At 45.7% G+C, this 27,208-nt stretch overlaps 1 protein-coding gene across 1 annotated transcript in view; it reads left to right on the plus strand.

Annotated features, from left to right (window-relative positions):
- Nucleotides 1–27,208, plus strand: part of atad2b (ATPase family AAA domain containing 2B) — a 55,490-nt gene that overhangs the window by 20,410 nt on the left and 7,872 nt on the right. The window contains 4 exon segments of the mRNA XM_077743773.1: nt 1,105–1,272; nt 12,291–12,603; nt 12,605–12,876; nt 23,905–24,038. Coding sequence (XP_077599899.1) covers nt 1,105–1,272; nt 12,291–12,603; nt 12,605–12,876; nt 23,905–24,038 — 887 coding nt within the window.

Here is a 27,208-nt window from a genome sequence, read left to right on the forward strand (position 1 = left end):
AAAACTGCCCAATCATTTTTTTGTATGTGCATTCAATACCCCCAACTGTATTGTTCCTTTAAAAAACAGATGCAGGTCCAATTAAATGGTAAGTTAAATGATGCATGCAAGATTTTTTTCCTTCACAAATCTCGTCAAATATTTAAGCGGTAAGACATGTTATCGTATGCAAATATTCCTGTTAACGAACACTTCTGTAGGAATTGGCTAATTAAAACATGCTTAAAATAAGTGCTAAACACATTGGCATGTTACCAACTGAAAATATATATATTTTTTTAGATTTAAAACCTGTTACAGTCAATTTATCTTTTGTTAACCTACAGAAGTTCCAGACAAATGCAAATTACGATATTCCTCATTCTAAGCAATGCTTACATTATATGAAAAAGTAGCAACTGGAGGACCTTGTAACCTTTTCGTCCTATCGAGTATCTACTTGAGCCCGAAAGCCATGATTGCATCACATCCGACCGTGTGTACCATGTCATGTTTGATTACATCCATTTTGTGAACTCTCTGCACATAATGCATCATGAATGTTGCATGGCCCGGAGGTCAGCCGCCGTACCAAGGCGCCCTTAAATATTTCATACTTTAGTCAAGGTCCTTTTTATAAAGCTATTAACTAAGTTAAATGTTCCCATAGCGGGGGGGTCGTATCGAATTCCCGCCGGCGTGTCGGGGGACTCGGAAAAAGTGAACGAGAGGTGGTTAAAATATATGTGAGTAATGAAAATATTATTCAATGGATGGACTCCACCTCAGTTTTAATGTCCTATAACACTCAAGTGTGCGTTTAAATGTAAACTAAGGCACATGATAATAATGTTCCATGTGATTTGGTTGTTAGAAAATAAATGGATCACTTAGCCAGAATTGTGTTTTGTCAAGAACGCCTGGAGAAACTCTGGCTTAGAAATACACAGGATGTCCGCAATTTTCGATTGAAGCAGCAATTCCAAAGTCAATTTGGCCCAAAATGAGTTTCTCCTCCCTATTTCCCTATGGTGATTGATACTTATGTAATGCCACTCCTGTGCATAAAGACCAATATATGCGTATAGTGTACTTCCTAACTTAATCTTGTGCTGGGTTCCGCAGACGAGGAGACGCCAGCTCAGCCCGCGGCAGCGCCGGCGCCGTCGACGACTTCGATAGCCGCCACTCCTCCGAGTACTCCCGTAACCAGGAGTAGCCACGCTACCGCCGAACAGCAGAACAAGGCCAGCTCTCAAGACGAGATCGCCGAGAATAAAGCAGGTACCCCATGTAAGTACTTTAAAGTTCTCAACCAGTTAGCCTAGCATGTATTTCTTTTCGATATTGGAGTAACCGCAGTAAACCCATGAGCAACATCCGATAAAAATAAAGGACAACATAAATAAAAATATATATTTAAATAAATACTACTGTTAGGTTCATCAATAATTTTACCTCTTGCCCATTTAAGGCCATGAATCAAAACAATACAAGGTTATTGATTAAAAAAACAACAAAAACAACTCCATTAGAAATTAAACAAGCCTCCATTCGGCAAAACAATTCTATAATCAAGCAAAAAGAGCATCACAATTTACAAAAATATGCAAGTAATCATAAAGGTTGTTGGATAGCCATCACACTTTTCATCAACAATCTCTTAAGCGTCCTTCTAGTTCTGCATTCTGAGGTAAAGGTAAGTCCTATCTTACAAAAAGCTACCCCGAACCTAAGCTCTAATACAAAAATGATTAAATATACACATATATAATAATATTACAGAATTAATCCAACAACTACAAAGACAAGAAGCAAAACCCTAAAGTCAACAACCAAGTTTTCATCATTAAACATCAGCCTAAGGAAATGTAGAGAGGCAAAAAATAATGTTATTGTTTTTAACCTCGCCTTCACAGCAGTCAGTTGTGTCACATTATCACAACACACCAGATGTTTTTAGCACTGGCGCACTGAGAAACACAACGCACTGTCGGGAACCGACGGAAGCGAGCAAGCCTCATTAGTAGGGTCCTCCTCTCCCCTAACCGTTTGGAACATGACCACACCGCAGGGCCATTACATGACCACCTGTGGCAAACGGCAGGTGTGAGGAAAAACTAATGGGGATATCACCTTAACTGGCTGCATGTAAAGTTGCAAAATGCCCGCTAGCCTTCTACAACTAGGCACTGAATCAATGTTTAACCAAGTTTCAACTTCCGTCTCTTGACCCAACACAGAGTGGGGATTGTTTTCCATGAACCATCGTACTGTACCAGCGCTCATTCTGTCAATCAACCTAGTCCCTATCAAATATGTACCATATTTTCTCACATATTTTTCGTCCAAAAAAATTACTGAATCGAAGGTATGGCTTATACGCGCACAAATTAGACTTGACATGCACAAAACGTAATTTATTTCAAAATAGAAAAGATAAGTGCGATAGTTTTTCTTCAGATTTTCCCTTCAAAGTAACACATTTGTACTCCTAAATAAAACTATAAGGTGAAAATTGTGAATTGGGGCCTCTTACATGAAATAAATTGTAAAATTCAACAATTTTAAGGCAGTTTAAGGCTGTGGCTTATACACAGGTGCGGCTTATATGCGAGAAAATACGGTAAACACATTTGTACTCCCTAAAAAGACATAAATTATGAGAAAATTGTGAATCAGGGGGCCTCTTACATGAGAGAAATTGTAAAATTGAACAATTTTAAGGAAATTTTAAGGTTACAGCTTATTCACAGGTGCGACTTATACACAGGCACGGCTTATATGCGAGAAAAGTTGTTAAATACCCTGCAAAAATTGACAGAAAAGTGCAATCTTGCGCTAAGTCAGTAGCATGTGATAAGATTTCAGCAGAAGCTCACCATGCAGTGCCTTTGGTTAAACCCTCCATTGGAAGCGGTAATTAATTAGGCTAAGTCGGGTGATTAATTTGTGACGTCCCGTTCTCACCTGGACCTACGCAACGGGGCCCCCATTAGGCTAATTGATCAACGACTGTGCCTAATGACATGTCGTCGGTAAAATCCACTGCTCGCGAATTTGGGGTATGCCCTACAGTAATAAAAATAGCGTAGGAATCCCTTGCTAAATCTTGTGCGCCAATCACAGGTGAGCTCCGAACATACGTTTTTGAAATTCCGACATAACGTACACATTGACAGCTGGAAATATGACGGCCACTCAAATATTTACACTGTCTTTTTTGAAGGCTAAACATATTCGCCAAACTGGTGTGAAAAGCATTTGCGTTCTATGAACTAAACCAAGCGCGTTGCCATGGATAGACGCGTGGAATGTTACCCGCTCTCCACTCACAACGTAGGCCGAAACGGCCCTTCCCCCTAGACCCCCCCAGGGCCATTATTGAGCCCCCTAGCTCGGGGTTCATTCGTAGTGCATCACCACCACCACCACAAGGATCAAGTTCATTGCCAGTACCATCCTTTCATTTATAATTAAGCCCCTCCCCTCAGCTTGCTTTTTCACAGTCGAGACTTTTCGTTATTGACCTCCACGCGCCAGGTGATGATTCCAAACCAAACCAAGTATTATTTCCCCGTTATTTCCTTTTGACGAGAACTGTTCCTCACACACGAGTGTTTGCAAGAGAAGAATAATGAGGCAGGCTGTGCATAATGTGTCCTCTGCTTCAGTCAATAGCCCTGCCCAAGGCAACAGCCATCGAGGCTTTGCTCTCTCTTGTGGTTGGAAAAGACCGCCGTGACCCCCTCCATAGCCCCCTCCACCACCACGCTCACATCCCCCGCCGTGCGTGCATCTTACATCACATTAAACGGGCATCTCGTCCCCCGTTGCCAATGTCAATCCATTGCCGGGGCCTTGATGGGATATTTAAAGTCATAATAAACACCCCTCTTGCTTTCATATTTGACTGGAGTACTTACTGCATAAAAGGATGGCCCGGATTTGATTACTTTTAAGGACAAAAAGGACAGTAGGCATTCAGGAAATGGGTTATTGTAGAGGACACTAGTTTTCTGAGGGAAAACCAAGGGTTGTTGAAGATAATGCTACTGATTTTTTTCTGGTCTTTTTGTCTCTTCTAGTACATATAAAGACCAGAACATGAAGTACAACCTAGTAGTTTGCGTTTTTTAGTAGTAGTACCTGTAGGAAAGCAAATCCAGACTGTTTTTTTTTCATTAGTGGATCCATAAAAAGTATATATTTTTTAAAAGCCACCTCTGAAAATAGATAGTAAATGTACCATTTAAAAAAATAATGTTGTTTGGCATAACTTTTGAGTGTTTTAATTTTTTACTGGATCCGAGAACTATGTAGTGGCATCTCTTCTCAATGATATACTACTGAATTTTTCTGGTCTTTGTCTCTTCTAGTAAATATAAAGACCAGAACATGAAGTACAACCTTGTAGTTTGTGTTGTTTAATAGTAGTAACTGTAGCCAAGCAAAATTTTACTGGCTATTTATCATTAGTGGATCCATAGAAAGTATATGTTCTTTAAAAAGCCACCTCTCCAAATGGATAGAGTATGTGGCATAACTTTTGAGTACTCTAATTTTTTTACTGGATCTTGAGAACTTTTAATAGGGCATCTCTTCTCAATGATAACCTCAATCATTTATAATGCATGTCTTTTAATTATAGCTGTCCCCAAAGTTGTGCTAGGTGCTTCTTCCATAGTCATCCTGTCAACTCCCTTGGGCGGTTAGCCGCTTGTCACTTTAGGCTTACTCGGTCACTGTTCACAGGAAACTAATTTTGGCAGCTTGTTTCCATTATTCACGTCGCTGGCTACTGATGTCAGGTGACAAATGGAACTTTTCTTCCTTGAGGGCTAAAATTAGAACACGAACAGCAGGCGGCTACAAAGCACCCATCTTTAGTTTGGAGATTGGAGTAGTTATGTCCAATATTAGGATGTGTTTTTCTCTCTAAAAAATGATTTTCAAAGGTCTTTCTGTGGTGCACAGATTTGTCGCCAGTTGGTGGTCATAAATGACTTTGTGTGATGTTTGTAGAGATTATTAACATGAAGGGAAATCATGTTTTTTAAAGTGTTTAGGCTAGTTTATTGTATTATGTTACATGCTGTTACCCAACATAGTTAAAAGTCAGACTCTGAAATGTATTATTTTCAAGCTACTTTTTAAATTATGCAAGCATTTATGCTCTTCTAAAAAATAATTACAGTTGTTCTTCCGTTTATTATTATTTTTTTGAGTATTTTAAAGCTTACAATGCACATTTTCTCACCCGTAACAATAGTACAGACGATAAAATCACCCACCTATTAGTTATTCCCCTTAAAAGCACCCCCATAAAGAGATACAACATCATCCGACACCCTACCGTAAGAATTTAAAATGCGCACCGTCTGTTTATAATTACTTAAATTATTGTGAGACCATACTTATCCAGACTAATGGCGGACACAGCCAATAAATGCCGGTCCGAGGCGCACATGGGTGCCCTCTTTTCTAGCTAACGACTCATTAAGACGTGTCATTACAGTCAAGGGCAGCTCAGTAATTCATTAGCTTTTTTTTTTCAACATCTAACTCCAGTTCATTGTTATTCATCAAACCATCACATCCGTTCGACAACGTTTACTAACGACCTCCGTGCACTTGCAGTAGCATTGTGATGAATTCATGTATCGGCTTGAAAAATGTTTCAAACCAACAATACGTCTGTTTTTGTTATCTTAGCCTTATCACGCTAACTCAGTCTTTGTTATATCTCCAGTCTCTCCTTGAAGCAAATCCTTTTGTTTTTTAGAAGGACACGTTGTTTGCCCAAGAGATCTTTTTTTAATCACTTTGGAGTTTAGGAAAACAATTCGGTAGAAAATGTGAAAGTAGCATGTGGTCTACTACAAAGGACAACCGAGTTCTTTAATTCCAAAGACTGATGTTTACTGATGTTAACAAATAATTGCTTAAATTTCAGGCATGGTACAATCCTGCTATTTTGCTACTTTAGGAGAGAGAACTCTCAAAATTGTGGAGCCGTTTTAACTTTATCTAAATCACTTTTGAGAGAGACCATCACTGTTTCTAAGCTTGATCTTTTCAGTAGACCCTTAGAGTGACGAATCCATGTGGAATAGACTGGATAATTTGTCAAATTTTAACTTCCACATACCTTCTCCTTGACATAAATAATAGAAAAACTGCAATGTATAATTTTAGTCTCTAGTCAATACTTTACTATTATCTAGAACAAGTTATGCAATTGTTCTCTATTACAAAATAAGCACAACAACTGCCTATTCATGAGATAACAAATAAGCTGAAGTCCAACCAATGTTCCCTTTAAGCACAATTGTGCACTATTCTCGTCTTCTCTGCGCAGCAGCAATCATATGGCGCGCAGTAAATAAAATCCAAAGTATTTTTTTACTTGTCCACTTATGTTTTTCATCTTTTACAGCATTTTTTTACATGAAAAATTAGAGTTAACATTGAAATACACCTGCTTATGCGAGGTATGATACTGGTGTACCCATGGCGAGCAATGATGATGTCACACTAGTACTCAGAGAGGTTGTCTTTCTACCCAGACCAGCGAAAAATTAAAGGGAACATTGGGTTCAACGTACCTTTTATTAAGAGCTATTTACTTTGACAATTACAAACTTTGCAGTATAAAATCGTAAGTCTAATTAAAGCGCCTTAAAGAGCAACTAATATAAAAATTCATGCCTCAGGAAAAAAAAATCACCTTTCATCACCTCAATACTTAATTCTGGTCAGGTTGCCATCTATTAAATATTATTCGTAGTTACTCCAATCAGAAGCTAAACACCAACTGTTAACCGAATAGAGGTAAGGACGCTAAGTTATTACTTATTTATGTTAACTGTTAATTCTTGCTATGTTGTTGTTATGCAAGAGATTGAAAAACTTTGTCTTCAAGCCAGTAAAATCAACGTTAGAATCGTTGTTATCATATAGAGAGACATAGCAAAAGTAAAAAGCAAACAGGCGCTTGTTCGTTGGCAGTGGAAAAAACGATTGAACGAATTGACTGATCGCCTTCATTTCCACCAACCAGGGATGGTATCATTTATTGATCGGGGCGTTTCATTAAGTGTCGCTGCAGCATGTCACCTCGCTTGATGGATGACCATCTTACATTTTATAACCCTGTAGCTCATGAGTCACCATCTTAGCCTTGGGAGCTTTCTTTTCCGAACACTCTGCCGCTCTTGACAGTTGGACTTCTTTTTTCATTTCTTTGCTGTTTTTTTTTAAAGGGTCATTACAGGTGACGTAAGGCATTCCTTTTAATATTTACATCGAGAAGTCATCTTGTAATTGGGTAAGGTCGCTCTTGGCAATAGAAGGCAGGTCTAGGACGTTCTTAGACAACCTTGGGATATTATTCATTCGGAATTTTTCATCGTATTTTCTCGTGTTGTATTTCTCCAGGAAAAATGTAAATTAGACAGCGTCTTATAGGAGAAAAATAGTAAAAATCAATGATTCCAGGGCAATTTTAAGGTAAGGCTTATACGCGAATACGGCTTATACGCGAGAAAATATTAGTTTAGAAAACTATATATAAACTACAAACTTTCATGTAAGTCAAAGTACCCAAATTTGTTAATTTAGAGGTTTATACATCCTTTATAAAAATAAAAACAAGCCACTTTACTCTCTGCAAATTCAAGGTCAATTTTAAGGTGCGACTTATATGCGGATACGGCTTATACGTGAGAAAATATTAGTTTGGAAAAGTATCTATAAACTACAAACTTTCATGTTAGTCAAAGTACCCAAATTATTTTATTTAAAGGTTTATACATCTGCTAGAAAAATACAAACAAGCCACTTTACTCTCCCCCAAATCAAGGGTAATTTTAAGGTGCGACTTATATGTGAGAAAATATTAGTTCAGGAAAAGTATTTATAAACTACAAACTTTCATGTTAGTCAAAGTACCCAATTTCTTTTATTTAGAGGTTTATACATCTGTTAGAAAAATAAAAACAAGCCACTTTACTCTCCATAAAACTATTACATTGAGTTTTAATACATTTCTAACAGTATTTATTTGGAATAAATCCCAGCTAGCACCCATAGCCTACTTCTACTGCAGGGAGTCTCAAATCAAATATGCACCAGATCCCCATATGATTATTAAATTACACATTCCAAGTGCCAAAAAAGTGCCTGAGGCATTTGTTTTCCCTTGACCCCAAAATGCTACAGTATAATTTATTCCCTCGGCATGAATATGCACCAGTGTTCGCCCCCGTGTCCTAAATGTGAATTCATGGAGATTTACAGAGCGAAAACCCTCTCGGGAGAGGAGGGGAAAAATGTTGTTGATTGCCATGGAAACACACGCTTACGGTGAAGAAAAAAAAACAACCTGCACGTAAGGTAAACAAGAGAGCATCTGTTCAGGTTTGGAATTGCCGATGGAATGATGCGAGCAGATTGGCCAATTTCCCAAGTTGTGCCTTAGAATAACATGATTGCCGCTAGTTTTTTAATTTTTAAATCAAACCACGGTTGAGAAATGTTTTTACTGTTTTAATTGAGGAAGAAGTTGAGCATATTTTGGATTCAGTACTCAAATTGCCCTCCATTTTTAATGTTCTTAAAGACAATCCAAATGTTAAGTAGAGGGTTTGTAGTCTTTAACCCATTGAGAATTAGATGTGAGACATTGACCCGCTTATGTCATTGGATATTCATGCTAACCTCGTCTTGAATTTGTAAAGGTGCCATGTTGAATTTGAAGTCGAAGGCTTTAGCTCCCTCTAAAATTAAAATTCAGTATCTTCTAAAATGACTTATTACTTAAAAAGTTACAGGTCTACCTGACATTTGGATCTCTGTAATATTTCTTTGCCGTTGATATATTTTAGTTTCTATACCTAGATAGCCAAACAAATTATTTTCTCATACTGTACTTTTAAGAAGCATTCTATACTCTTCATTTTTTTGTATTTGAAAATGGTAAATGTTGCTAATTTCTTCTAAAATTATACATTATTTAAAAAGTTACAGATCTACCTGTATTACTCTGTAATATTTCTTTGCCATATTATAGTTTTTATATATACCTAACAAGTTATTTTCGTATATCATACTTTTAAGAAGCATTCTAAAATCTTAATTTTTCGTAATTGAAGATGGTAAAGGTTGCTAATTTCATATCTTCTAAAAAGACACATTATTTAAAAAGTTACAGGTCTACTTGGCATTCTGATCTTTGTGTAGCTCTGTAATACTTATTTGCCATTATTCTATTTTTATGTATACCTATCAAGTTCTTTTCTCATACCGTACTTCTAAGAAGCATTCTTAATTTTTCGTAATTTAAATGTCAACTGTTACTAATTTCCCACTCCAACACCACTAATTCCTTCAAACTTCTCTTAACCAACCCAAAACATTTAACCTAACAACTTCTTCACGACAATCCCGACTGTCCTCAAACTACTCATCGTCTCTTAACATTAGCTCCAGATCACCGAAGCAATAATCCGATGAAATTATGAAGTAAAGAAATCAGTCGGTCAGACAACCCAATTCCTAATTGTACCCAAAGGCTTTCTTTGGGTGCTCTGTGTTCTCGTTGGCTGCACCGCAATGATTTATCGGCTTAATAATTGCTGGTACCGCACTTTGGATCCCGGAGTGGAATTTCACCTCACTTTTAACTGGCGCGCTTATAGTACAGCATTTGGCACGGCCTAGCAAATGCGACGACTGTTTTAATTACTACTACAAAAGAGCTTTAGAACTTAGACTGACTTGTCCGCCTCCCCCCCATGTGGTTGGCTGTTCATGCTCTGACAATTTTCATGCATCATTTACGAGCTTCCTATGACGAGTCGCTTGCTGCTACTCCGTCTCACCTTTTCAGTCCCCCCGGGTGCTTACTACACATCTTTGATGGTGATAGCTAAGTCCTCGCCAGCCAACCTCCTGTGGGCTTTTGCTTTTCTTTGTGTAAATAAGACATCTGGCCAGCATGGAAAGGAAATTCTGGGGTCTGTTAACAGTGGTGGATTTAAATATCGGTACAGGAAAACTCGGCCTCATTTGCAATTGCCTTTGCCCTAATAGTAAATACCGTATGGTCTGCCGTATACTTGCTGTATTTGTTGCTAAAAAAATACTTGGTGTATTTGTTGCGAAAAAAATACTTGGCGTATTTGTCGCAAAAAAATACTTAAAATAAAATAAGATAAATAAAATACTTGCCGTATTTGTCACTAAAAAAATACTTGGCTGTATTTGTTGCTAAAATATACTTGGCGTATTTGTTGCTAAAAAATACTTAAAATAAAATATATAAAATACTTGGCGTATTTGTCTCAAAAAATTATTTAAAATAAAATGAATAAAATACTTGCCGTATTTGTTGCTAAAAAATACTTGCAGTATTTATTGCTAAAAACATACTTGCTGTATTTGTCGGCAAAAAGTACTTGCAGTATTTGTCGCTAAAAAAGTACTTGGAGTATTTGTCGCTAAAAAATACGTAGCGTATTTGTTGCTAAAAAATATTTGCCGTATTTGTCGCTGAAAAATACTTGCAATATTTATTGCTAAAAACATACTTGCTGTATTTGTCGCCAAAAAGTACTTGCAGTATTTGTCGCTAAAAAGTACTTGGAGTATTTGTCGCTAAAAATACTTGCCGTATTTGTCGCTAAAAAAATACTTGCAATATTTATTGCTAAAAACATGCTTGCCGTATTTGTCGCCAAAAAAGTACTTGCAGTATTTGTCGCTAAAAAAGTACTTGGAGTATTTGTCGCTAAAAAATACTTGGCGTATTTGTTGCCAGAAAATACTTGGTGTAATTGTTGCCAAAAAAGATACTTGGTGTATTTGTTGCCAAAAAAGATACTTGGTTTATTTGTTGCTAAAAAAATACTTGCTGTATCAACAATTTTAAGGGTAAGGCTTATACGTGGCTGCGACTTATATGCGAGAAAATATGATATACTACTAAAAACAATGCCTCTTTGTTTTCTCAGCATGGCCTCTAATCCAAATAAATGCAGGGGAGTGCACTCCGCTGTTTAACAGGCTAATGCATTCCTGACCATTTAGTGTCCATTGAGATCACGATGGGCCATATATGCTTAATTATTCAAAAGATCTTTTATCTGATTTATGCCATTCCACTGCCGCTTGACAGAATTGTAATGGCTTGGATTTGATTGAATGAGTCCACCGTGGTTTTATCCAGCATATCCTTGGAGAGGGAAAAAATATCTCCAAATTTCTACACATGGCTGAAATCCACAAAGGATTCGTCAAGTCGTATTAATGAGAGCCGACTGTTGATTACTTTTGTCTAAGCAATTTAACATTGGAATTCCTAGGGAATGATGCTGTGAATTGGAAATTGACTAACAGGGTCTTTGACTTTGTATTTTCCAGGTGCAATCAGTGATTAGGTTGATTAATCATCGACAAGAATCTCTTAAAAAATCCACATTTTTGCCCATTTGTGGTCCTGACATTTTTCTTTTTTGATTCAACTAATGAGAATATATTCTTTGGCCTTGTCTGAGTATAGATTCCTCTGTCCTTGTTGTCTTTTGTCGTCCTCAATGGAAGACCTTGTTGATCAATGTTCTTCAATGGCATTTGTTGTGATACGTTATTTTTTTTTTTTTTTTACTGGAATCTCTTTCACAACAATCTCAAAGGATTCATTTGCGGTTAGCCTGAAATGTTATCTCTTGAGAATTCAATCATGCGTCCAGTCAACTGCTGTGTCCTGACCTCTTATCAGTGAAGGCCGCCATGTTGACCATTTTCTACTTCGCTTATACATAGGCATTGTGTTCAAAGAACTGACTTTGCATTTTCCTGCTAAATCTGTTTGTCTTTTCCATCTGTATTTGGGTTTATACCACTATTTCCATTGTATAGATGTAAATTGGGCTCTCTAAATTGAACAGCCAATTTTATTGGTGGCTTTCAGTTGTTTTTAAATGAATTGTGTTGCAGTTGCTTTGCCAATAATGGCATTTTAACCTCGGTTGTTTTTCTGGTAGCAAAAAAAAGGGTAATTACAGATTACGGAGGCTATTGTTCGTCTTATTTATTTTTCCTTTCTAGCGTCAACTTGCATTGTTTGCCAGTTTCAACAAATCACTGTCACGGAATAACTCGACTTAATGTTGACTTTAAAATGGGCTCCATTTTGCATAATGTCGCCACCATAGACAAAGTTATACACTATTAAATGTTGTCAAAAAATGTGTGTATTTTTTTAAAGAACCATTCTAATAGTCCTTGCCTTTGTTTTTTTTATGCAGATCATATCAAGAAGAAGTTCCGCCGGCGGCCATTTTGGGTACGAGGCATCATCCGCAAACCAAAGAACTATAAGAAGTCCACGGAAGAAGAGAAAGGGGAAGAACACCCCGATGGCGAAACGGATGCGACGCAGAACGACTCCTGTTTGACGGTAGACGAAGAATCGTCTTGTGATACACCGGGACCTCGGGCCAACGGCCATCTTCCCCACGTCTCCTCCATGGAGGAAGAAAGCTCCAATGAACCTCCGGTTGGTGCCGCCAAAACCGGAAAGCAGTCGGTAAAACCAACTCAACTCCATTGTCTTAAATCTACAGGCAGATGGTGACAGTCTACTCGAAGCCGAACCCGCAGTTCAAAAATCCGACACTCCGTGCAAAGAGGTTCCCGATGTCACGCAAGTCAACGGGAACGAGTCCATGGACAGCCTCGACTCGCAGTGTCGCAATGATAAGGCCGCCGAGGAAAGGACCGAACAGAACACAGAGAAAAAGGGGACAACGGGGGAACACAACGGTAATGACGAAAGCGAATTAACTGAAGACAACAATGCTGAAAGGTCAGAAGATGATCAGGACAAAGAAGGTAAGTATCGTGATAGAGAAGTATTGACTTTGCTTCTGTACAGCACTGTGACATCGATACTATTTGTTCACAAGTGTATGTTAAATTAGCAAACTTTCCAAGGCAAAGTTATCTTTTTAAATACAAATAATGGGATTTTCTTTATTCAACACTGCAAGTCAAGGCAGGAATATATTTGCATTTTTCTCCCAAAATTATATTCATGAGAGAGTTTAATACTGAGAGAGTTTAAATCCTGAGAGAGTTTAATACTGAGAGAGTTTAATACTGAAAGAGTTTAATATCTAAGTACTGTTTAATATCTAAGTACTGTTTAATGTCTAAGTACATTTGACCGGCGACCAAACTGGTCCGGGGACCAAACTGGCCCGGGGACCAAAATGGCCCGGGGACCAAACTGGTCCGGGCACCAATCTGGCCCGGGGACCAATCTGGCCCGGGGACCAAACTGGCCCGGGGACCAAACTGGCCCGGGCACCATACTGGTCCTTGCACCAAACTGGTCCGGGCACCAAACTGGTCCGGGCACCAAACTGGTCCTTGCACCATACTGGTCCTTGCACCATACTGGTCCTTGCACCATACTGGTTCGGGCACCAAACTGGTCCGGGCACCAAACTGGTCCGGGCACCATACTGGTCCGGGCACCATACTGGTCCGGGCACCATACTGGACCGGGCACCAAACTGGCCCGGGCACCAAACTGGTCCTTGCACCATACTGGTCCTTGCACCATACTGGTCCTTGCACCAAACTGGTCCTTGCACCAAACTGGTCCTTGCACCATACTGGTCCTTGCACCATACTGGCCCGGGCACCAAACTGGTCCTTGCATCAAACTGGTCCTTGCACCATACTGGTCCTTGCACCAAACTGGTCCTTGCACCATACTGGTCCTTGCACCAAACTGGTCCGGGCACCAAACTGGTCCTTGCACCATACTGGTCCTTGCACCATACTGGTCCGGGCACCAAACTGGTCCGGGCACCAAACTGGCCCGGGCACCAAACTGGCCCGGGCACCAAACTGGCCCGGGCACCAAACTGGCCCGGGCACCAAACTGGCCCGGGCACCAAACTGGCCCGGGCACCAAACTGGTCCTTGCACCAAACTGGTCCTTGCACCAAACTGGTCCTTGCACCAAACTGGTCCTTGCACCATACTGGTCCGGGCACCAAACTGGTCCGGGCACCAAACTGGTCCGGGCACCAAACTGGTCCGGGCACCAAACTGGTCCTTGCACCGTACTGGTCTTTGCACCGTACTGGTCCGGGCACCAAAATGGTCCGGGGACCAAACTGGCCCGGGGACCAAACTGGCCCGGGCACCAAACTAGCCCGGGCACCATACTGGTCCTTGCACCAAACTGGTCCGGGCACCAAACTGGCCCGGGCACCAAACTGGCCCGGGCACCAAACTGGCCCGGGCACCAAACTGGTCCGGGCACCAAACTGGTCCGGGCACCAAACTGGTCCGGGCACCAAACTGGTCCGGGCACCAAACTGGTCCTTGCACCGTACTGGTCTTTGCACCGTACTGGTCCGGGCACCAAACTGGTCCGGGGACCAAACTGGCCCGGGGACCAAACTGGCCCGGGCACCAAACTAGCCCGGGCACCATACTGGTCCTTGCACCAAACTGGTCCGGGCACCAAACTGGCCCGGGCACCAAACTGGCCCGGGCACCAAACTGGCCCGGGCACCAAACTGGTCCGGGCACCAAACTGGTCCGGGCACCAAACTGGTCCGGGCACCAAACTGGTCCGGGCACCAAACTGGTCCTTGCACCATACTGGTCCTTGCACCATACTGGTCCTTGCACCAAACCTGTCCTTGCACCAAACTGGTCTGGGCACCAAACTGGCACGGGCACCAAACTGGTCCTTGCACCAAACTGGTCCTTGCACCAAACTGGTCCTTGCACCAAACTGGTCCTTGCACCAAACTGGTCTGGGCACCAAACTGGTCTGGGCACCAAACTGGTCCTTGCACCAAACTGGTCCTTGCACCAAACTGGTCCTTGCACCAAACTGGTCCTTGCACCAAACTGGTCCTTGCACCAAACTGGTCCGGGCACCAAACTGGTCCTTGCACCATACTGGTCCTTGCACCAAACTGGTCCGGGCACCAAACTGGTCCGGGCACCAAACTGGTCCTTGCACCATACTGGTCCTTGCACCAAACTGGTCCGGGCACCAAACTGGTCCTTGCACCATACTGGTCCTTGCACCATACTGGTCCTTGCACCATACTGGTCCGGGCACCAAACTGGTCCGGGCACCAAACTGGCCCGGGCACCAAACTGGCCCGGGCACCAAACTGGCCCGGGCACCAAACTGGTCCGGGCACCAAACTGGTCCGGGCACCAAACTGGTCCGGGCACCAAACTGGTCCGGGCACCAAACTGGTCCTTGCACCATACTGGTCCTTGCACCATACTGGTCCTTGCACCAAACCTGTCCTTGCACCAAACTGGTCTGGGCACCAAACTGGCACGGGCACCAAACTGGTCCTTGCACCAAACTGGTCCTTGCACCAAACTGGTCCTTGCACCAAACTGGTCCTTGCACCAAACTGGTCTGGGCACCAAACTGGTCTGGGCACCAAACTGGTCCTTGCACCAAACTGGTCCTTGCACCAAACTGGTCCTTGCACCAAACTGGTCCTTGCACCAAACTGGTCCTTGCACCAAACTGGTCCGGGCACCAAACTGGTCCTTGCACCATACTGGTCCTTGCACCAAACTGGTCCGGGCACCAAACTGGTCCGGGCACCAAACTGGTCCTTGCACCATACTGGTCCTTGCACCAAACTGGTCCGGGCACCAAACTGGTCCTTGCACCATACTGGTCCTTGCACCATACTGGTCCTTGCACCATACTGGTCCGGGCACCAAACTGGTCCGGGCACCAAACTGGTCCGGGCACCAAAATGGTCCGGGCACCAAACTGGCCCGGGCACCAAACTGGCCCGGGCACCAAACTGGCCCGGGCACCAAACTGGCCCGGGCACCAAACTGGTCCTTGCACCAAACTGGTCCTTGCACCAAACTGGTCCGGGCACCAAACTGGTCCGGGCACCAAACTGGTCCGGGCACCAAACTGGCCCGGGCACCAAACTGGCCCGGGCACCAAACTGGCCCGGGCACCAAACTGGCCCGGGCACCAAACTGGCCCGGGCACCAAACTGGCCCGGGCACCAAACTGGTCCGGGCACCAAACTGGTCCTTGCACCATACTGGTCCTTGCACCAAACTGGTCCGGGCACCAAACTGGTCCTTGCACCATACTGGTCCTTGCACCAAACTGGTCCGGGCACCAAACTGGTCCTTGCACCATACTGGTCCTTGCACCATACTGGTCCGGGCACCAAACTGGCCCGGGCACCAAACTGGCCCGGGCACCAAACTGGTTCTTGCACCAAACTGGTTCTTGCACCAAACTGGTCCTTGCACCATACTGGTCCTTGCACCATACTGGTCCTTGCACCATACTGGTCCTTGCACCATACTGGTCCTTGCACCATACTGGTCCGGGCACCAAACTGGTCCGGGCACCAAACTGGCCCGGGGACCAAACTGGCCCGGGCACCAAACTGGTCCGGGCACCAAACTGGCCCGGGCACCATACTGGTCCTTGCACCAAACTGGTCCTTGCACCAAACTGGTCCTTGCACCAAACTGGTCCTTGCACCAAACTGGCCCGGGCACCAAACTGGTCCGGGCACCAAACTGGTCCTTGCACCAAACTGGTCCTTGCACCATACTGGTCCTTGCACCATACTGGTCCTTGCACCAAACTGGTCCTTGCACCAAACTGGTCCTTGCACCAAACTGGCACGGGCACCAAACTGGTCCTTGCACCAAACTGGTCCTTGCACCAAACTGGTCCTTGCACCAAACTGGTCCTTGCACCATACTGGTCCTTGCACCATACTGGTCCGGGCACCATACTGGTCCGGGCACCAAACTGGTCCGGGCACCAAACTGGTCCGGGCACCAAACTGGTCCGGGCACCAAACTGGTCCTTGCACCATACTGGTCCTTGCACCATACTGGTCCTTGCACCATACTGGTCCTTGCACCAAACTGGTCCTTGCACCATACTGGTCCTTGCACCATACTGGTCCTTGCACCATACTGGTCCTTGCACCATACTGGTCCTTGCACCATACTGGTCCTTGCACCATACTGGTCCTTGCACCAAACTGGTCTGGGCACCAAACTGGTCTGGGCACCAAACTGGTCCTTGCACCAAACTGGTCCTTGCACCAAACTGGTCCTTGCACCAAACTGGTCCTTGCACCATACTGGTCCGGGCACCAAACTGGTCCGGGCACCAAACTGGTCCGGGCACCAAACTGGTCCTTGCACCATACTGGTCCTTGCACCATACTGGTCCTTGCACCATACTGGTCCTTGCACCATACTGGTCCGGGCACCAAACTGGCCCGGGGACCAAACTGGCCCGGGCACCAAACTGGTTCTTGCACCAAACTGGTTCTTGCACCAAACTGGTCCTTGCACCATACTGGTCCTTGCACCATACTGGTCCTTGCACCATACTGGTCCTTGCACCATACTGGTCCTTGCACCAAACTGGTCTGGGCACCAAACTGGTCTGGGCACCAAACTGGTCCTTGCACCAAACTGGTCCTTGCACCAAACTGGTCCTTGCACCAAACTGGTCCTTGCACCATACTGGTGCGGGCACCAAACTGGTCCGGGCACCAAACTGGTCCGGGCACCAAACTGGTCCTTGCACCATACTGGTCCTTGCACCATACTGGTCCTTGCACCATACTGGTCCTTGCACCAAACCTGTCCTTGCACCAAACTGGTCTGGGCACCAAACTGGCACGGGCACCAAACTGGTCCTTGCACCAAACTGGTCCTTGCACCAAACTGGTCCTTGCACCAAACTGGTCCTTGCACCATACTGGTCCTTGCACCATACTGGTCCTTGCACCATACTGGTCCTTGCACCATACTGGTCCGGGGACCAAACTGGCCCGGGGACCAAACTGGCCCGGGCACCAAACTGGCCCGGGCACCAAACTGGCCCGGGCACCAAACTGGCCCGGGCACCAAACTGGTCCTTGCACCAAACTGGTCCTTGCACCAAACTGGTCCTTGCACCATACTGGTCCTTGCACCATACTGGTCCTTGCACCATACTGGTCCTTGCACCATACTGGTCCTTGCACCATACTGGTCCTTGCACCATACTGGTCCTTGCACCATACTGGTCCTTGCACCATACTGGTCCGGGGACCAAACTGGCACGGGCACCAAACTGGTCCTTGCACCAAACTGGTCCTTGCACCAAACTGGTCCTTGCACCATACTGGTCCTTGCACCATACTGGTCCTTGCACCATACTGGTCCTTGCACCATACTGGTCCGGGGACCAAACTGGCCCGGGGACCAAACTGGCCCGGGCACCAAACTGGCCCGGGCACCAAACTGGCCCGGGCACCAAACTGGCCCGGGCACCAAACTGGTCCTTGCACCAAACTGGTCCTTGCACCATACTGGTCCTTGCACCAAACTGGTCCGGGCACCAAACTGGTCCGGGCACCAAACTGGTCCGGGCACCAAACTGGTCCGGGCACCAAACTGGTCCTTGCACCAAACTGGTCCTTGCACCAAACTGGTCCTTGCACCAAACTGGTCCTTGCACCATACTGGTCCGGGCACCAAACTGGTCCGGGCATCAAACTGGTCCGGGCACCAAACTGGTCCTTGCACCATACTGGTCCGGGCACCAAACTGGCCCGGGGACCAAACTGGCCCGGGGACCAAACTGGCCCGGGGACCAAACTGGCCCGGGCACCAAACTGGTCCTTGCACCAAACTGGTCCTTGCACCAAACTGGTCCTTGCACCATACTGGTCCTTGCACCAAACTGGTCCGGGCACCAAACTGGCCCGGGCACCATACTGGTCCTTGCACCATACTGGCCCTTGCACCAAACTGGTCCTTGCACCAAACTGGTCCTTGCACCAAACTGGTCCTTGCACCAAACTGGTCCTTGCACCAAACTGGTCCTTGCACCAAACTGGTCCTTGCACCAAACTGGTCCGGGCACCAAACTGGTCCTTGCACCATACTGGTCCTTGCACCAAACTGGTCCGGGCACCAAACTGGTCCGGGCACCAAACTGGTCCTTGCACCATACTGGTCCTTGCACCAAACTGGTCCGGGCACCAAACTGGTCCTTGCACCATACTGGTCCTTGCACCATACTGGTCCTTGCACCATACTGGTCCGGGCACCAAACTGGTCCGGGCACCAAACTGGCCCGGGCACCAAACTGGCCCGGGCACCAAACTGGCCCGGGCACCAAACTGGTCCGGGCACCAAACTGGTCCGGGCACCAAACTGGTCCGGGCACCAAACTGGTCCGGGCACCAAACTGGTCCTTGCACCATACTGGTCCTTGCACCATACTGGTCCTTGCACCAAACCTGTCCTTGCACCAAACTGGTCTGGGCACCAAACTGGCACGGGCACCAAACTGGTCCTTGCACCAAACTGGTCCTTGCACCAAACTGGTCCTTGCACCAAACTGGTCCTTGCACCAAACTGGTCTGGGCACCAAACTGGTCTGGGCACCAAACTGGTCCTTGCACCAAACTGGTCCTTGCACCAAACTGGTCCTTGCACCAAACTGGTCCTTGCACCAAACTGGTCCTTGCACCAAACTGGTCCGGGCACCAAACTGGTCCTTGCACCATACTGGTCCTTGCACCAAACTGGTCCGGGCACCAAACTGGTCCGGGCACCAAACTGGTCCTTGCACCATACTGGTCCTTGCACCAAACTGGTCCGGGCACCAAACTGGTCCTTGCACCATACTGGTCCTTGCACCATACTGGTCCTTGCACCATACTGGTCCGGGCACCAAACTGGTCCGGGCACCAAACTGGTCCGGGCACCAAAATGGTCCGGGCACCAAACTGGCCCGGGCACCAAACTGGCCCGGGCACCAAACTGGCCCGGGCACCAAACTGGCCCGGGCACCAAACTGGTCCTTGCACCAAACTGGTCCTTGCACCAAACTGGTCCGGGCACCAAACTGGTCCGGGCACCAAACTGGTCCGGGCACCAAACTGGCCCGGGCACCAAACTGGCCCGGGCACCAAACTGGCCCGGGCACCAAACTGGCCCGGGCACCAAACTGGCCCGGGCACCAAACTGGCCCGGGCACCAAACTGGTCCGGGCACCAAACTGGTCCTTGCACCATACTGGTCCTTGCACCAAACTGGTCCGGGCACCAAACTGGTCCTTGCACCATACTGGTCCTTGCACCAAACTGGTCCGGGCACCAAACTGGTCCTTGCACCATACTGGTCCTTGCACCATACTGGTCCGGGCACCAAACTGGCCCGGGCACCAAACTGGCCCGGGCACCAAACTGGTTCTTGCACCAAACTGGTTCTTGCACCAAACTGGTCCTTGCACCATACTGGTCCTTGCACCATACTGGTCCTTGCACCATACTGGTCCTTGCACCATACTGGTCCTTGCACCATACTGGTCCGGGCACCAAACTGGTCCGGGCACCAAACTGGCCCGGGGACCAAACTGGCCCGGGCACCAAACTGGTCCGGGCACCAAACTGGCCCGGGCACCATACTGGTCCTTGCACCAAACTGGTCCTTGCACCAAACTGGTCCTTGCACCAAACTGGTCCTTGCACCAAACTGGCCCGGGCACCAAACTGGTCCGGGCACCAAACTGGTCCTTGCACCAAACTGGTCCTTGCACCATACTGGTCCTTGCACCATACTGGTCCTTGCACCAAACTGGTCCTTGCACCAAACTGGTCCTTGCACCAAACTGGCACGGGCACCAAACTGGTCCTTGCACCAAACTGGTCCTTGCACCAAACTGGTCCTTGCACCAAACTGGTCCTTGCACCATACTGGTCCTTGCACCATACTGGTCCGGGCACCATACTGGTCCGGGCACCAAACTGGTCCGGGCACCAAACTGGTCCGGGCACCAAACTGGTCCGGGCACCAAACTGGTCCTTGCACCATACTGGTCCTTGCACCATACTGGTCCTTGCACCATACTGGTCCTTGCACCAAACTGGTCCTTGCACCATACTGGTCCTTGCACCATACTGGTCCTTGCACCATACTGGTCCTTGCACCATACTGGTCCTTGCACCATACTGGTCCTTGCACCATACTGGTCCTTGCACCAAACTGGTCTGGGCACCAAACTGGTCTGGGCACCAAACTGGTCCTTGCACCAAACTGGTCCTTGCACCAAACTGGTCCTTGCACCAAACTGGTCCTTGCACCATACTGGTCCGGGCACCAAACTGGTCCGGGCACCAAACTGGTCCGGGCACCAAACTGGTCCTTGCACCATACTGGTCCTTGCACCATACTGGTCCTTGCACCATACTGGTCCTTGCACCATACTGGTCCGGGCACCAAACTGGCCCGGGGACCAAACTGGCCCGGGCACCAAACTGGTTCTTGCACCAAACTGGTTCTTGCACCAAACTGGTCCTTGCACCATACTGGTCCTTGCACCATACTGGTCCTTGCACCATACTGGTCCTTGCACCATACTGGTCCTTGCACCAAACTGGTCTGGGCACCAAACTGGTCTGGGCACCAAACTGGTCCTTGCACCAAACTGGTCCTTGCACCAAACTGGTCCTTGCACCAAACTGGTCCTTGCACCATACTGGTGCGGGCACCAAACTGGTCCGGGCACCAAACTGGTCCGGGCACCAAACTGGTCCTTGCACCATACTGGTCCTTGCACCATACTGGTCCTTGCACCATACTGGTCCTTGCACCAAACCTGTCCTTGCACCAAACTGGTCTGGGCACCAAACTGGCACGGGCACCAAACTGGTCCTTGCACCAAACTGGTCCTTGCACCAAACTGGTCCTTGCACCAAACTGGTCCTTGCACCATACTGGTCCTTGCACCATACTGGTCCTTGCACCATACTGGTCCTTGCACCATACTGGTCCGGGGACCAAACTGGCCCGGGGACCAAACTGGCCCGGGCACCAAACTGGCCCGGGCACCAAACTGGCCCGGGCACCAAACTGGCCCGGGCACCAAACTGGTCCTTGCACCAAACTGGTCCTTGCACCAAACTGGTCCTTGCACCATACTGGTCCTTGCACCATACTGGTCCTTGCACCATACTGGTCCTTGCACCATACTGGTCCTTGCACCATACTGGTCCTTGCACCATACTGGTCCTTGCACCATACTGGTCCTTGCACCATACTGGTCCGGGGACCAAACTGGCACGGGCACCAAACTGGTCCTTGCACCAAACTGGTCCTTGCACCAAACTGGTCCTTGCACCATACTGGTCCTTGCACCATACTGGTCCTTGCACCATACTGGTCCTTGCACCATACTGGTCCGGGGACCAAACTGGCCCGGGGACCAAACTGGCCCGGGCACCAAACTGGCCCGGGCACCAAACTGGCCCGGGCACCAAACTGGCCCGGGCACCAAACTGGTCCTTGCACCAAACTGGTCCTTGCACCATACTGGTCCTTGCACCAAACTGGTCCGGGCACCAAACTGGTCCGGGCACCAAACTGGTCCGGGCACCAAACTGGTCCGGGCACCAAACTGGTCCTTGCACCAAACTGGTCCTTGCACCAAACTGGTCCTTGCACCAAACTGGTCCTTGCACCATACTGGTCCGGGCACCAAACTGGTCCGGGCATCAAACTGGTCCGGGCACCAAACTGGTCCTTGCACCATACTGGTCCGGGCACCAAACTGGCCCGGGGACCAAACTGGCCCGGGGACCAAACTGGCCCGGGGACCAAACTGGCCCGGGCACCAAACTGGTCCTTGCACCAAACTGGTCCTTGCACCAAACTGGTCCTTGCACCATACTGGTCCTTGCACCAAACTGGTCTGGGCACCAAACTGGTCTGGGCACCAAACTGGTCTGGGCACCAAACTGGTCTGGGCACCAAACTGGTCCTTGCACCAAACTGGTCCTTGCACCAAACTGGTCCTTGCACCAAACTGGTCCTTGCACCAAACTGGTCCTTGCACCAAACTGGTCCTTGCACCATACTGGTCCGGGCACCATACTGGTCCGCGCACCAAACTGGTCCGGGCACCAAACTGGTCCTTGCACCATACTGGTCCTTGCACCATACTGGTCCTTGCACCATACTGGTCCTTGCACCATACTGGTCCTTGCACCATACTGGTCCTTGCACCAAACTGGTCCGGGCACCAAACTGGCCCGGGCACCATACTGGTCCTTGCACCATACTGGCCCTTGCACCAAACTGGTCCTTGCACCAAACTGGTCCTTGCACCAAACTGGTCCTTGCACCAAACTGGTCCTTGCACCATACTGGTCCTTGCACCAAACTGGTCCGGGCACCAAACTGGTCCGGGCACCAAACTGGTCCGGGCACCAAACTGGTCCGGTCATGCTCAGAGTTTGGTGCAGCTATTTGATGTAAAAACTCGGCTATCCCAGTTTAAGTAGTCTTTTCGTAAGACCTTTTGAATTGCCATACGACTTAAACTTTAATATTTTGTGTGAAGCAAGTATGTTAACAGTGTCGTCTATGCATTTTGGGAAGTTACTTAGTAATCGCCTTCAAATAACCTGTTAAAGTAATTCATTATTAAGTAGTATTGTAAGCTGCACTTCTTATTCTATTATCTTTGATATAGCTTAGTATCATCGGACATTAAATGTGAACTAGGAACATGTTAATCCATCCTAAAATCATACCGACAGTCAGAGCGAATAGTTCTGGCATCACACGGTGGTGCTGTTGGCTTCCTTTGAAGTCCACGTATCCCTTCATCCAAAGCCTATTTGGGCTTATTTGAGAAGATGGTCCCAATTACTAAATAGCGGACCATCATTCGCTATCGTAAAAGCCTTCTTTCAACTACAGAGTTTTGGGATTTTTTTATTTTTTTGGGGGGCTGGATGAATGTGAAAAATCTTCGCTCTGTTCCCATCAAAAAACCTTTGATGTCATTAACAGGGGACTCCAAGGCGAAGAAATGCAAGAGGCGCACGTCCGACGAATTGAAAGCATCGGTCCAGAAGACGGAAGATGTCTCCAAACCGGCTCCGACGCCCCCGCCTCCGCTCGTGGTTGACCACCAGCAACTTTTGGTAAGTTAATTAATTATTCATGCAGTACTTTTTTTTGATGATGGCGCACTGTAATGAAAAGCTTGCGTTTTATTTAACACAGGGTAATTTGAAAATAGGTGTTTTAAAATTAAAGGAGGGAGATAGCTAGAAATAAAGATTTATAGAACAAGGGACAAAGGGGAACAAGTACCTTCCATAAATTGGATTGTCATTAATTGCGAGAAGGATTTAAGAGGGTGAAAATAAGAATGTATAATGTAATGTTTTACTCAGTAGATATTTTAGCAGAGAAAAAAAATGCTGGCTTTTGCTAAAGCCACTCAGCACGTGTTTAATGACTATTTTGGTTAATTTCCCACGCTAATTTACATGAGCAATGTGGCAGCTGGGATTACTTGGCAGAGTGAACACGCTTTACCAAAGATCTCTGACAGTAATGGTATTGGTTCAGGTGGCCAATTGTCCATCCATTTTCTGCATGGATTATCGTGTTAGTTTGCACGTTTTGATTCTTGCTTCTCGAAGGAAAAGGAAATTACAGTTATATTTTGTTTTATGCGTTACAATATTAGCAACGAGTGAGTGTATGTATGGAAATATTTTAAGAAAGGGAAAACTCACTTAGATAATTTACTGCGTTGTCCTGCATCTCGAAATAGCTTATTTTCATTGTACTAATGTTTTTTTGATTGAATTTTTAGCGAAAGTTACTAATATTGTTAACGTTTTATCTCCCCGTTTTACTTATAATTTTACAAAATTTTACATATCAATATTGATCACAATAACTATAAAAAAACAGGTAGAATTCACTTATATATAATTTACTGGATCAGCTTTGCGTTGTCCTGCATCTCAAAATAGCTTATTTTGGTTGTAATAATGTTGTTTTTGGTTGAATTTTTAGCGAAAGTTACTAATATTGTTATCGTTTTATCTCCCCGTTTTACTTATAATTTTACAAAATTTTACATATCAATATTTATCACTAACTATTTAAAAAATGTTTTTTTTGCGTTCATGCTCCATGTTATCACATTTTTAGCAAAAGTTTTTAATATAATTATCGTTTTATCTCCCTTCTTTACTTATAATTTTACAAAAATTCCCCCATAGAGCAGTTTCAAAGTTTAACGTGCCTGGGTAGACATTTTAACAGAAAAATGAAACTGAGCAGAAGGACAGCCATGTAGTTTTTTTTGCAGATGAATTTCAGCTCTGGTACTGACCAATCAGAAGCATGTTTGAAAGACCTTTTCCTCAGAAAATGGCCTCAAATTTCACCAGCCGATGGTAATTTGGGTGTAAAAAATCTTCATGAATGAAGGGCGAAATGTAGCAGCCATTTTCAAGCAAATTCCAAATTGCACTCCTTTGGAAAACTTGTTTGAATGCCTTTCATTCCGAAGCAGGTACTTTAAACCAGTGCTCTCAGCCTCGGCATATATTTTACATGAGTGAAATCTCACAGCATGTCACCCAAGTAAAACGTCACCCAAAAATTGCCAAGTATTTCATCTCAATTCCAAAACAAATTGAAACTAAATTGTTTTTGAAAGCTTATAATTAGCTCCTCCAGCACGGCAACCTTCAAAGCGACATTGACCGTCATACTTGATCATGCTTCAATTTGAAGGTCAACTAATAACAATTGCTTGACCTCACCCTCATACATGCTTTGCTTTCCCTTAAAATTTCTGAACAAAGCAAAGATAAATCCACATTTTTTTTTACTTCCCCTTCCAGAAAAGGGGATTTACATCACACACAATAGCAAAGCCCCTTCACGGAAGACCGCACCTCCACTATCCATAGGTCTGTTCCCAAACTGATGGTTGTCAGCTGTCCTTTTCACTTGAACAACTTTGTCAGGCTTATCCAAAACTCTCCCATTTTTTTCTGCCATTTTTCTGGTACAGTTTCTCTCTGGGTTGCCAATTACGGCAAACCATCCCTCAGCCAATCAACAAAGTCCCCTTATCTCCTACTAGGCAACACCATCATGACTAAAACATGAGCTGGTCACCCACTCAGTTCCCACAAAAAACAGAACATTGGGTTCTGGAAATCAGTACCTTTTTAAAGCTCGGTAGGGTCCCTCCAGAACTGTAGGCGGGTGTTGGGTGTAATTGGCGTAAAAGAAGTACTCTTTTGACATACCCTCACTTTTCTAGCCCCCTTTCCAATGTGACATAGAGCCATCAAACCATTATGGAGTGGGTTTCTTTCTACCAGAGTCCCACACGGATGACGCTGTCGACGCCATCACTCAAAGTGATTGGCAGGCCTTTTAGTTGGCCTGATCTTTTGGACTCTGACGGTCCGCCACTGTGAACAGCAACACACGGCACTAATCTGCCGGCTTGTGGCTAAAGCGTGTCGTGGGGCGGAGGGAGGGGTACGAGGGTTATCTTTAAGAAACAGATCGTGAAAATAGGGAGACTGTGAATAATTGCTTTTTTATCCCCTCGGCTTACGGAACAAATTGAATTTCCCATTGGCGCTAGCTAGGGAAAGAGCGCCACCCGTTTTTTTTTAAGCGGCGCAATACTCGCTGCTGTTTATTAGGACTTGTGCTGGGGATGTCAGCCTTCCCTCGGTTATTTCATTGATTATGGGGTGCTCATTATTCTATGCTGTCAAGGTGATGGAAGAGGTTCTGAAAGCTCTTCCGCGAAAAGGAATTTGGTGTTAGTTGACACTTGAGGCTAGCCAGGACGACGAATATTTCCGTGTATTTTTAAGAGCCATGATCGTGTACTGTAATGACTCAGAAAGTTCTTGATGGAGATGTTCCTCATTTTTGTTGCAAGTCGGATTTTAAACCAGATATTTTTTGGAACAGTATTTCCTAATCTTTGTAACTCAGTCCTCATCATTAGTTTGTTCTTAAAGAGTTCTTTGTATCTTGTACAAAGTTCTTCGACATTCTTGAGTCAAAATACGAATTTTTCCAACGTGGTTTTAGTTGACTGACTGTGACTGAAACTAAAGTCTAACTTTTTGCCATCATTTCAGCATCTAGCTTTCATTCTTCTTTATTACCTAAACCTAGAACTTATACAAATCTCTAAATGCAATTAACGAAGACCCAAAGCCTTGCTCTTATTATTTTCTTACCAACTCTTCCAACAATCAACCTATTGTAAGGAAGCCATGCAGAAGGCTTTTAAGAACCAGATATTTCT

The sequence above is a fragment of the Stigmatopora nigra genome, chromosome 2 (genome assembly GCF_051989575.1).
Source record: "Stigmatopora nigra isolate UIUO_SnigA chromosome 2, RoL_Snig_1.1, whole genome shotgun sequence".
In the NCBI taxonomy this organism is placed as follows: domain Eukaryota; kingdom Metazoa; phylum Chordata; class Actinopteri; order Syngnathiformes; family Syngnathidae; genus Stigmatopora; species Stigmatopora nigra.